At 39.3% G+C, this 13,402-nt stretch overlaps 1 protein-coding gene across 16 annotated transcripts in view; it reads left to right on the top strand.

Moving 5' to 3' along the window:
* Positions 1-13,402, top strand: part of Sytl2 (synaptotagmin like 2) — a 110,574-nt gene that overhangs the window by 84,599 nt on the left and 12,573 nt on the right. For 4 of the 16 annotated variants that reach the window (XM_052762122.1, XM_052762120.1, XM_052762130.1 and 1 more), the window contains exons 10-14: positions 1,029-1,082; positions 2,286-2,333; positions 5,741-5,835; positions 8,688-8,807; positions 10,064-10,233. In XM_052762122.1, coding sequence (XP_052618082.1) covers positions 1,029-1,082; positions 2,286-2,333; positions 5,741-5,835; positions 8,688-8,807; positions 10,064-10,233 — 487 coding nt within the window. Of the gene's footprint in view, positions 1-476; positions 1,083-2,285; positions 2,334-3,005; positions 3,422-5,740; positions 5,836-8,687; positions 8,808-10,063; positions 10,234-13,402 lie in introns of those variants that run through there. The other 12 variants (XM_052762124.1, XM_052762121.1, XM_052762132.1 and 9 more) reach the window with 7 other exon arrangements.

Raw genomic sequence — 13,402 nt, 5'->3', positions numbered from 1 at the left:
ACAATTTAAGATTTTTAAACAAATATCTGGGTTTAAATAGAAAGAAAGGGAAAAGAGCTCCTTCCCCAAAGCAATTCACAAACTTCAGAGATTCCCAAGGCATGGAAGACAATATTCCCAATTCAGATTGCAGCTGTAACCCTCCCAAGGATCTTGGAATTTCAGGGTTGGAAGGGACCCTGAAGATCACTCATTTCAACCTCTCTCAGTAGCAGAATTCCCTCTAAAGCCTCCTCAACAGGTGGCCAACCCCCATATCCGCCTGAATGCTTCCAGAAAAGGCTAGTCTAGTCCTTTGTTGGGCAGCTCTGATTGTTCTTCCTTATTGTTGATGATGGGCACTGAGGGAAAAAGAAGAAAAAGGCAACAATTGTCCTATTTAATAACAAAACAAAACAAAACCCCTCTTGTCTGAGAAGTATAGGGTTATTTCCATGGCGCAGCTTTAAAGTCCTCAGGAATGTGTAGGGTTAAAAAGAAAGTCAGCTGACGGTACTCCTGCACTCTCTCTTCCAAATACCGATACCCACTCTCACACGAGCCTGCCAAGATTCCACTTAGCAGCTGGTCCCCAGTTCCATCTCTTCAGTTGGCTTCCCAAGCAAGCCTCCCAGAGGCATATGCAAACGATGATGCACATACACAAATATTTGTTAATGACCATAGGTTTGGGAAGGTGTTAGCCTGGCCAGAGTCTCACCCTCTGCAGAAGGCTAGAGAGGCTGCTTTCCCCTGCTGTCAGCGAATTGCTTGCTCTGAGCTAACCCTCTAACCCATGGGAGTCAGTGCATAGCCGTTTGCTGATGTGAGCCGCATCGGGCTGAAATGGAAGCGCCTGCTAAGACACTGGCTCAAGTAGCCAATGTAAAGAGAAAGTATTTGGGGGAAGACATCTTGGTTGCACCTCTCACTGCATCTTGACTAATTGCTTCCAACTCCCAACTCCGGGAGCTCCCAGGGACAATCTCATTGTTCTCTTCTCGTCAAGAGCCAGCCACATTAACCATTTGTTAATTTTTCCTGAACAGATCAAGCAAAAGTAGATAAGCTGCCGGAAGAATTAGTACGTAGTGCTGAAGATGGTAAATATCTTTATGTATTTGCATGTCTGCTTGGGTATTAAGTTCTGGGGTGATTTGGGCAGTCACCGGGATGCAGCTGTTGGATAAATAGAAGAACGTCATTTTCCAGTATGTATCGGATAGTGTCTAAGTTATAAAAGCATTCTGACTTGGTACATTTAATACTGCCTATATTCTTAAGGTTTCTGCTGGTGATAACACGAGGATCTCATCAAAGACACTAGGGAAGCAAGGGTTTCTATAAATAGGAAATTATATTTCTGTGAGTATGAGCTAATTTGTATTACTCTGACTTGTAGAACTCTCTGAAGGCAGAAAAGAGTAGAGCGGGATCCTGGGTTAAATTGTTCTTGCATTTGATTCTCAAATCTCAGATCTTAGATCTTTCTGGGCACAACTTATAATCTTAATTTCAAAGGAAAGGGTCTCAGGACTAGGGTAGGAAAACCTGCCTATGATTATATAAACGAATATAGAATGAGGGTGAGACGAATTGATTTCAAATATTGCAGAGCCAGAAGGTCTTAAAGCATGTCAATGGGTCATGTATTAACTTTATATATATAAAATTAACTATGTAATAGAGCCTTGGTGAGGGAAGAGTAGAAACAAATCTGATTCTTGCAGTTCAGCACTTGGGCAAATGAATGATTTATATTTGCTGACGGTTGTTAATTTTTGTAAGCTGCTTTTGCTATAATCATAAAAATGTGTACTTAAATTGTGCAAAATGCACCACTTTGCTTCTCGGAGGTAATTTTTTTTTTTACTTTCATTTATAGTTTCCTTGGTTTATACTTACAACCACTTTGTTGAAACAAATGAGAAAACAATTTTAGTCTTTATTTTGAAGATTTAAGAAAAGAGCTCAGAGAAATAAGGTGACCTTTCTACAGTCGTGGAGCACATCAGTCAGCGAGAGAGCAGGGTGCATCAACTCAGATGCTCCTGGCCTGTGTTCCTTCCATGTCCGTGCTGTGGTTCAGTGACTTATGGGAAAGAGAACTCAGGTCTCCCTCCTCCCTCTGCTGCATCTTAGAGGTTTAATTGAGCAAGAGACTTTAAAAGGGGAATGAAGGAGCAGACTGGGTCACGACAAACTGAGAACCTGCCAGATGAATTCGGCAATTTCAGTTTTACTTTCCTGTCTGTTTAATCTCTAATTGAAATGTTATTTATTCTCAATGTTACTCTTCTGGGTAGATCAAAAAGCAGACCAGGAGCCAGATACAAATGAATGTGTACCAGGAAGTGAGTAGCAGGACATTTCTCATAAATGACTAAATGTTTCATTCTATATAACATTAAATGTGCTAATGAACTAATCCATTAATACCACAGCACTTATTACTACTGTATTTCTGAAGCTTGCAAAAAAAAAAAAAAGAAGAAGAAGAAGCAAAAAAACTATTTCATTCTGATGAGGGCTTATTAAGCACAGTTTACTACTGACTATACCAAAAGAATATATTTTCATCAAGGGAGAGTTATATAACTTGTTTACATACATTGTTATTGATAAGTTATTGACTTCTCTTACTCTATTCTTTGAATCTTTGCTAAAAATCAAATAGGCACATTTTTATTGCAGTTCACTTGTATGTTGCATTATGGTTATGCATATCCGTTCTCTGTAAATTTTTAACAGCAATTTATTACTTATTAGGATCCCCAAAAGAACTGTGCTTTGACAGTTCATAAATAGTATGGTTGGATATATCTCCCTACATATCTATATAAGTAAAATTTCTTGTGTTCATTTAAATTATGAGATTCAAAACTGGCTTCCAACAGTAAATATTCTACCTAAAAACAATGAACATTTGAATCTAGACAAAATAAATGTATACTTTTGCTACTCATACCCATCAGCTAATTTATGTCCACTAGAAGACAAAGGTAATGTTTGTTCCCATTTTTCAGTATCAAGATTATCTACACAGATCTGACCATCGTCTTAAGGGCATAATCTGTATTTAAAGTGGCTCTCTGGATCCTGATAAAGCATGACTGTTAGCTCCCCTCTTTCATAAGTGCAGACACTGGAGGTCTGAAGGCAATGCTACCCAGGGCTGCTCTCAGGTCCACGGTGCTCAGTATAATAACCCCCCAACAACCTTTGCATAAGCTAATGGGCTTCCCGAGGAGAGCAGCTTAGTGAAGGAGCCAGTGTGATGGAGAAACAAAGTGCTGATGCTGGGAGCCACTCACATCTAGCTTGAAACCTGAGACTGCTCAGGAGGTCTTCCTGCCAAGGATGAAGACACTGAGCTTTGGCACATGACTTGACAAATTCTTAAGAGCTGCCCTAGGAAAGAAGGCAGTTCAGGCCTGGCTCTGTGAGTATGCTGCTCTGTCTGTCTGCTGCCCAAAGATGTTTATGGATAAAGAGACTTTTCCTGTTGCTTTTGAACTGGGATGTACTCAAGTTTGGGCATCTGATTTTTACCTTGCTATGTTTGTTTAACATTTTGTTTGAGGCATGAAAACAAAACGTAGACAGACATATGCATCTATAGCTCTGATTTCATTCATAGCCTAATAGACCAATTATGTGCTGTTACTGTAGGTAAATTAATTTCTTTAGCAATTTAAAAAAATTGGTTCTGTCTTTTCATTAGTAAATAACATATCTTATCATAAGACAAAATGAAATATATGATTAAAAATAAATAACTGAAGTTCATGAATATGAAACTGATTACATTTGGGTGATGGGTGTCATTGAATTTGACCTATTTACCTCATCCAACAACATACTTTGTTGCAATGATACAACAAAAAAGCTTTTAAAACCTTATTGAACCATAGGATATGACCTAATCTTGAGTTGTTTCCACTGTAACTCACTCAAAAGCACACACACACACACACACACAAACTCATGTATACACACATACACAGATACACAAATGCAGATGTGCACACACAAACACACACATGTGCACATTCACCCACACACTTCTTTAATTCCATGGGTAATGATAAAGTAGGTATTCTAATTAGACACAGTGAATGGATTTGGTGTATGTATTTACCTTTGTGAGCCTCAGACTAGGCGAGAACTGATATAGAATAAGCATAAATTTAATATATGTGGTTCGATTTTGTTTTTCCTTCATTAGATTTGTTTCAACTAAAGATGAGATTAGCTAATTTGTTTAAGGCTGAATTTGTGCCTTTTGCGTTATGAAGAGAAATGCAATTTGATTTGTATCTATTTCCTAACAACAATTTTAAGAATAAAGCCAAATTAATATATTTGTATTGTGTTCAAGACATAATTTGAAGATGATGTATCAGAAATACTGGTGTTTTAAAAAATACTTATACAGCACTTAGTATACACCAGTCAGTATAAAATGCCTTGAAATATAAACTCTCTCATTGTAAGAGCTATTACTCGCCATAATAAAAGTTTACACATTGTGATTCATGTACAAAAGAAGAAAATAGTTTTCTATCTAGAGATATGCAAATTAGGATTCAAGCTTATCCTCTGATTGGGCCTTCTTTACATATGTTTATTGTATCAGAAAGAAGTCATGTGCTATATTTTCTTAGTCAATTACAGTGTATTAACTTGAACTATTTAAACCAGGCCTTGGTATATACTGAAAATTCTTTGAGCCAAATGGTATCTAAATATATTTTTAATGACTTTTTTTTTTGAGACAGTGTCTCTCTTTATGTAGCCTTGGCTGGCCTGGAAATTGCCATGTAGATCATGCTGACATTGAATTCACAGAAATCTGCCTGCCGCTGAATCCAGAGAACTGGAATTAAAGGCATGCGTTACTACACTTGGCTAAAATAATTTATTTTAAAATTATAGTATCTCATAATTCTGAATGAGGACTACCATTAGGTCCATGGTATCACATGTGTGTCACACACACACACACACACACACACACACACACACACACACACACAAACACACACACACACAGCAGATCAGGAATTTTTATGATCACTAAATAAACAAACAATGATTTTAGACGTTCCCTAGCCAAGGATCCTTACTGTTGAATTGTGAACAAAAATCCTTACTGTCCAAATGAAATAGTTTTTCAGCCTGCAGCATGTTATAAATGTCATGGATCTTGTTGGTGGGGAAGGGGGAGGGGGGAGATGAACCAATACATTATAGCACTTAGAATTCAAGGCTCTGATGTGGAAAAAAAAAAAAAGCAAAACCAATTTACATTGACAGGCAGGGGTCTTTTTGAGACCATGGTCTTTCTCATTTTGTGTTTCAGACTGGCCTGCACCTCACTGTGTAGCCCAGGATGGCTTCAAACCTACAACAGTCCTCTTGCCTCAGCCTTTCCTGTTGCTGGGGTTATAGGGCTGAGCTACCATGTCTGGTAAATAATATAATTCAAGACCAACATGAGTTTAATAAGAACTAGTGGGTTCCCCCCCCCCCCCGATTAGTTTTCATTTGGTATTTGGTTCAACTCCCTTTTAGTTCTCTCCGTATGTGACTTATACAAACCGCATGTCACTTACCTCATGACCCTATGCATGCAAACTACTATATCTTTAACCTTTATACAAAACAGCATTCATAAATGAAAGCAAAGTGTGTTTTCGACTTGTGCCTAATGTCTGGTGTTTGTGAAGAGTTTTGAAATCCAAATGCTGCTGTTTAGTTTCCACAGCGCCTTCACTGCCCGATAATCAGCTTTCCCAACCTGACCAACTCAAAAGGATGAGCAAGTCTGTGCCAGCATTTCTTCAAGATGAGGCAAGTTCATGTCTAGACCTTTGGGGAAACGGAGCCCAATAGGTGATTTCTCTCTTCCACCCTTGGACTGTCTCTACCTGACTGGATCACAATAGGTGATTTCTCTCTGCCACCCTTGGACTGTCTGGACCTGACTGTGGCCTAGACCAAAGAAGTCAGTGGGACTGGCCCTTGCCTCCCTGGTCAGTGGAAGCAGTGTTGTTGATCCAGGAACAGTGCAAAGCATGTCTCCTTTCACTCCAACAGTAGTTATTTTGGCCAGTGAAGTCAGATTGTATAGATTTGGGAATGTGAAACTTTCGTTTCAGAGTAGGTACAAAATAAGAAATCTGGGGAGAAATGTGCTACATAATTTAATTGTTCATCTGTAGCTAAGAGTTGGTTTGTAAAATCTTGGCCTAGGATGTATGACTACTTCCAAAGCACTTGTTAAGATAATAAGGTAATAATGATACAAACTTTCAAGAGGATCTTACAGGCTCCATGAACTTTTCACTTATTTTATCTAATTCTCCAATAACCATGGTAAGCATCATCATTATCCTCAAATATTACAGTGAAAAAATAAAGCCTATGCAGTTAAAGTATAATCACACAGCTAGACTGTGGACTGGAATCCAGATCTGATGCCCATGCAGGTAACCACTCCACCTGACCATGTAAGAGTATGGCTGTACACTACAGTTCAAGTCAGAGTATGCACCAGGCACTTAATGCTCCAGTTTGGTTCCCAACACCCAGTTCCTACTACACAGTAGATCTAAGACTTTGCCTGAGGTCTTTTGACTCAGTAAGATTCCAGTTTCTTGCTGTCACATGATTAGGGGCCTGTGGTCTGTAAGATATTTCCAGTTCTGGCTATGAAGCTAAATTATTGTGTTATTACCAGGAACAAAAAAATTCTTTGGTTTCAGTGAGTCTGGTTTTTGAGTATCTACTCTATGAGATTATTCAGACTGAGTGAGATAATGCAGAGAAAATATATAACATGATGCCTGGAACACAGTGACCACGTTGTAAAGGTTAGCATCTGTGATTCAGGTTTTGCCCTGGTTTCTGAAGGGGAAATGAAAGACTTCATACTCAAGCCAATTCTCTTAGAATACCAGATGTGAGCAAAATTCTGAGTGAGATGTAAATAACACCCTGCTTCCATCCTGTGTGTCCTTCTGTCCATTAGGGACTTTGAGTGAACTGCACCTGCAAATATTTGGTCCTTGCAGATGTTTAAGAGCCCCATACTACAGCTTGGAAAAAAAATCACTCATGGGGGGAGGGTGCACTAAACCATTATCTGGAAGCCCGCCAGCATAAACTCCACATGGTTTCTGTGGATTTAGACTTTTGGAGATCTGCTCTGGTCTCGGGGGGTGGGAGTCATAGGTATGAAACATATAATTTGAGAGGTGAATTATACCAGTTTTTTTTTTTTTAAAGTTTCTCCTTCAGTTTTAACCTGCTATCTCAGCCCTTAACAGGACAGTTGGTTTTGTGTATCAAAGATGCTGGAATTAAACTGTATCACTTTACCTTTCAAAGCACGTAGGGTTGAACTGGATATTAAAGGATTTCAGAGATGAAATCAGCCCTTGCTCCTTTCTCAGCTGTCCCTTTGAAACTTAGTCACATCTGCTGAGTGCTAGCTATGTGAAAAATGCTGTTTCAGGTCTACATCTTCCAGCCCATCCTCCCAATAACTTACTAATGATCTGATGTGCTAGGTAGAATATACAATGTGTTCTAAGAGAGTGGACTGGATTGTTTAGTGTGCGGGAAGGGAATGTAACATTAGAGATATTTAAAAGGTATGGAATTTTTAAATCCTTGAGACAAGGTTGTTTTCTTTTCCATGAAAGTCATTAATTTTTTTCCTTAACCCCTTCATTAATCTGCATTATAATTGGTACCCATGATGTTGATGTGTAATTGCATGGTCCTGGAATATGCTGGCATGAACTAACTACTCTTCCATAACTTAGGAGCCACTGCGCTGCTCCACATATCCTATAATTCCCAAATGAAATTGTTATTGTTATGAATAATGAACTTTATTAGAAAACATCTAACAAACTTTAAGCATAAACACAGTTGAATTTGTCGTTGCTGGTTTTCTTCCTTGTCCCAGGTAGATGTTCCTTGGGACATATTTAAAATAAGTATCATATCGCTCTTTAACTTTTAAAGAAATATGTTGAAATCTAGTGAATGGATAATTTACCATACTTTCCTAAAGCAACAAAAGGTTAAGTACAACAGCACTATAGGGCCACATCAGGGGTGCTTTACATTAAAAAAATATAAACTTTAATTGAAACAGGTCAGACTAGTTTTTATTGTTCCTAGTTTAATAGTATCTTAAGTAAAACATTCTGATTTTTAAGAAATCTAAAGATAAAATAATAACAGTGGAAAGAATTAAGTATGGTACTTTGTGCTTTAATAGGATTTCATAGATATTTCATTTTATGATATATATACATATATATATGCACACATGTATATATTCTCTAAGAAATGTGGATATATTAAGAGTGACAAGAAAGCTCACTGTAGTGTTATTTTCTGTAGCTCCTGAGGGTCACACTGTGACAAAAAGATCATTACATCATTCTCTTAGCTAAGCACTGCCCGCCTTGTGTGAGGTCCACCATAGACTACCACTCTCCATCCTGAATCCCCAGCAATTAGCCCTAGCATCCATTGCCTTTGGGAAACACCATAGATCAGTGTGTAACATGATATCATCCTTGCCTGAACATAGATTCTAACTTTGACTCATTCCAAACTTAAAATATGCTGACCTTGACTCGTTCTGGATTTAAACACTGCGTATGTGATGTGATGTTTTGTAGAGTGATGACAGAGAAACAGATACAGCATCAGAGAGCAGTTACCAGCTCAGGAGATACAAGAAGAGCCCGAGCTCATTAACCAATCTTAGCAGCTCCTCTGGCATGACGTCCTTGTCCTCTGTATGTAAATGACGGCTCCATGTTAATCTCTCTGCTGCTCTAAACCTTGCTCTTGTGCCCCTGCTCACTGTAAAGTCATCTCCTGTCTCAGCTCTAAAACTCAAAGTTGGTTTTTTATAATTTGCAATTAGTTTCTGGCTAGCTATTTCTTCCTTTTCTCATAGCATAAGGGGTTTCATGTACATTATAAATTAAAAAAAAAAACCTTTTTGATATGCTTTAAAATTCTAAATTGGCAACAAGGTAAACCACTCAATTTTTCTGTGCAACAAACGGGGTAACTGTAGATTCTGCTTGTCTCAGACATGACTTTACACACTGCTTACAGGCATAGAGTTGTGCCTATCCTTTAAATAAGCCTATTGAAGCGTAGACTGAGTCACCTGAAGAATGGGATAGTAATTCTTTGCCTTCTGGAAGGATCCGGAACAGGGTTTTAAATGGAAATCTCCTGAAGCACAGTTGTTCATATTTGATGAAAGTGAGCGTCATTACGTGGAATTTTCTCCATAACTTGAGGTAGCTCTGTGTGCATGTAGTATATGCATGGAAATACACATATGAAATGGCGTTGCCATATATTAAGTATTTTCTACTAGCCATACACATTCATATAGCTTAGCATATATACTAGACAAATGACACAGTGCTGACATTCTTACTAGCCTTGTATTTCTGGAGCCCTTAAAAATCTGTTTAAATTGATTTTTTTTCCTGATAATCTATGTATGCCTTTGGGAAGGCTTTAAATTCCCCTCATCAGTCATCCATAGTCTCCTACCCTTCCTGAAGTCTAAAAGTGCATGGCTCAGCAAGCAGTTGCCTAGATTCAGAGGACGAGAGACATGGTAAACTTCCTTTTTATAGTGCCATGGAATTTTAAACAACGTGTCGCTGTGGTTTGTGTGCCTGGAGTCCCTCACATCCTTTTTCCTTAGCACTTTAAAACACTAAGCATGGCTAACAGTGAATGCCACCTAGCGTAAAACCACCCTGTTTTGAAATGAACTAGCATCTGAAAAACTTTGCATTGCACTATTGTTTGCCATTGAGGAACAAGTTAGAAAATATCTTAGTCATACATACCATGTCCAATTGTCTGTGTTGGCATTACCTTATGCCGTATTAAATTAACTGCTTTTATGTGCAAGCTAGAAAAGCAATGCTAAGCAGGGGCTTGGCTATGTCTGAGATTCTTGCGCTGGGATGTCAGAAATGAGACGCGGGCAAACACTGCCTGTTTCTGATGCACCCAGGTGAGTGGCAGTGTGATGAGCGTTTACAGTGGAGACTTCGGCAACCTAGAAGTGAAAGGAAGTGTTCAGTTTGCAATCGACTACGTGGAGTCCCTCAAAGAGCTGCATGTTTTCGTGGCCCAGTGTAAGGACCTAGCAGCAGCGGATGTTAAAAAACAACGCTCAGACCCGTAAGTACAGACCTGGGAGGGCTCACCCATTTTCTCTTAGTTCTCAGTTAATCTGTGGGAATCAAGGAGTCGAGCAATCACAGGGCAGGTCTGTGTGGGATTGTGTTTAAAGGGGTGTTTGGAAAGTTGGAGTAGGGGATGCTATTGCACTTACTTTATAAATCCATATGCCAAACATTAAGTTATAAAAAAAAATACAGAGAAGCACCAAATGTTTCAGTTTGGGTGGTTTGAAGGGGGATCACCTTGTCCTGTTTATTCATTTTCCAGACAAGGAGACAAGGATTAGAGACAAGTAGTCCACAGACATGGATTCAGAAAGCAGCAAAATCCAGAACAAAACCAGAACCCTGCTCCCTCTAACAGACTTACAAAACTTTTCTAAAATGAGGCACAAGGAACAGACTTCATAATGTTCCTTGTTGTGAAAACACTCAAGACTTACTAATAAGATAGTTTCCATATTTAAATGATGTCCTACAAGGTCAGGTGTGGTGGTGCACATCTGTAATCCCAACACTCGGAAGGCTGAAGCTAGAGGATGGTGAATTGGAAGCAAGCTTCGGCTAGATTAGGGAGATCCCTGTCTCAAAGTGAAGGAACAATAAATGAAGTTAAGTCTTACATAGGAACTTCATGAAGAATTGCTAAGTCACCTTTTAAATCATGTGTATGGTTGTACCTTAGCTTATTGGAGGGGTAGTTTTACATTTTTCACTTAGCCTTTGAAGAAGTCTGGTTTGTGACCACTGCTCTGGGTCAATCTGGGTTCCTTTTTATTAATTTTTATTTTATTTTTTTAAAAGAGCAATGTACAGTGGATAATCATAAGCATTCCAAATACAACGTACTAAAAGTTAGAAGGTGTTTATAGACATCAAATTGTTAAGCATTCCTTTTTTTAAGTTTATTTTTACTTTTAACTTTTTGTTTCTGAGTGTTTTGCTTGTATGTATATGTGTGTGCCAAATGAGTGCCTGGTGCCTGCAGAGGCCAAAAGAAGGTATCTGATCCACTAAAGTTAAAAACAGTTGTGAACTGCCATGCGGGCACTGGGGACCAACCCAGATCCTCTGTGAGAATGCAAGTGCGCTTTACCACTCAGCCATTTCTCCAGCCTGTTTCTTCTTTTTAAAAATAATTTTGATTTATTCTTTGACAGTTTCCTATAATGTATTTTTATCTCATTCTCCCTTCCCATCCCCTCCCCTTGTTCCTTTCCCACTCTCCCTGGAACCTTAGTTTATTCCAACATGCTCCTTTCACTTACATGTATTTCTTAAAAAAACCAAAACCAAAACCAACCCATGACTTCAATTAGGGTTGCTCGCGTGTTTATGAATGTAGGATTATTTACTCGATCATGGATAACTGATCAGTGGCTATCCCCCTGAGAAAAACAATTCCTTCTTCCCCTCAATCATCACTAGCCAATAGCTCCTCAGCTAGGGGTAGGGCCCATTGTATTCCTTCCCCATACATTCTGGAATGTTCATGGTCTCCATCTTGTGCAGGAACCCACAGCTGCTGGGAGTTCATGAATATAATCCCATGCCATGTCTAGAAGTTTGACAGTGTTCTTCTTCATCCTCCAGCTCATACTCCAACTGCCCTTTCTTCCCGCAATGTCCTCTGAGCTCAGGGATGAAGAGGTTAATACAGATGACCCCTTTAGGGCTGAGTACTCAGAAGTCACTTGTTCTTAGTACTTTGGCCAGTGATGAGTTTCTGCACTGGCGACTTCTTACAGCAAAAAGAATCTTCTCTGACCAAGGCTGAGGGCAGCACTAATTATGGTTATAATCACAAATATTTAGAAGGCAGTTTGATAACATGTTCATTTAGCAAAATAACAAGAGTAGCTGCCCCCATGACTGCCCTCATGGGCTTCTGACCAAGTTTATAGTACCCAGGCATGAATTATGTCCTGTGGGAACAGACCTCAATTCCTATCGAAAGCAGTCGGTTCCCCTATAACATCTACGTCACTGTTGCATCAGTGGGCATATCTTACCTTGTCGATCAGTATCGTAGCATGCAGGGTATGCACTACTGGTCAGACGACTGATTATTTTTCTCTCCTGCTGGCTTATATAGCACCTTGCAATGCTGTGAAAGCTAGCCGGCAAAGCAAATTTCCAGGTCAGTTTCAGCTTGATTGCTCTATGCCCTGCCACCAAAGTGTGTGGTGAATTTAGGCAGTGAGGTCTTAGCATATAGTTCTAGCGGCCAACCCAAAACAATGGCAGTAGCCTATATTATTCACATCTGGCAATGGGATTTTCACTTAATAACTTGTGGCTTCTGGGGGAGGGTATTATTAACCCATTCAGGGTACCTTCATTGAAACTTCCTTTAAAAGTTTTTTTTTTTTTAAATAATTTTACAAAGTAGCAGATACCCATAAGTGTTTCCATATCCATAAGACTTTCCATACATCCCTAGTTTTGGTTTAACTCTTGCCCGACTCTGTCCTCTCATTTTTTCATTCTTTTTTTTCCCCACTCGTGTGTTTGTGTGTGTGCATGCATACATGCATGCATGCGAGCGTGTGTGTGTGTGTGCGTGTGTGTGTGTGTGTGTGTGTGTGTGTGTGTGTGTGTTGCATATTGATGTGTGTTAATGATGTGTATGTGGGTGGGGGCACACTAATGCCATGGCATATATGTGGTGGTCAGAAGGTAAACCTAATAACTTTTAGGAACCAGTTCTCTCCTTCCATACTGTTTTGAGGCAGGGTTTCTCTTGGTTCTGCTGCTTCACCATGTACTCCAGGGAAAGTGGCCCAGGAGCTCCAAGGGGACTCTTCAGTGTCTCCCTTCCACATCATTGTGGAAGTGCTGGGATTACAGATGCACACAACCCTATCTAGCTTTTATCTAGGTTCTGGGGAGCCAAATCCAGACCATCAGATTTATGCAGCAAGCCTCCCCCTCCCACTGAACAATTTTCCTTGACCTTTTTTTTTTAATTACTGAAACAAACAAAAAACCCAGCATGGTTTCATTCATTGGCATCCTTCATTGATTTTATACTAAACATGGACCAAGCAGATGTGTGTTAAGATTAATTTGTTCATAAGACAATAACAATAAAGAATTAAGCACTATATTGAAAGTCTGTTGCTGGCTTCCCCTCCCACACCACATAAACATTAGGAAAGCCAATG

The sequence above is a fragment of the Peromyscus californicus genome, unplaced genomic scaffold (genome assembly GCF_007827085.1).
Source record: "Peromyscus californicus insignis strain IS unplaced genomic scaffold, ASM782708v3 Scaffold_4__1_contigs__length_199733344, whole genome shotgun sequence".
NCBI classification, from domain to species: Eukaryota; Metazoa; Chordata; class Mammalia; order Rodentia; family Cricetidae; genus Peromyscus; species Peromyscus californicus.
This window is presented reverse-complemented; position numbering and strand designations above follow the sequence as displayed.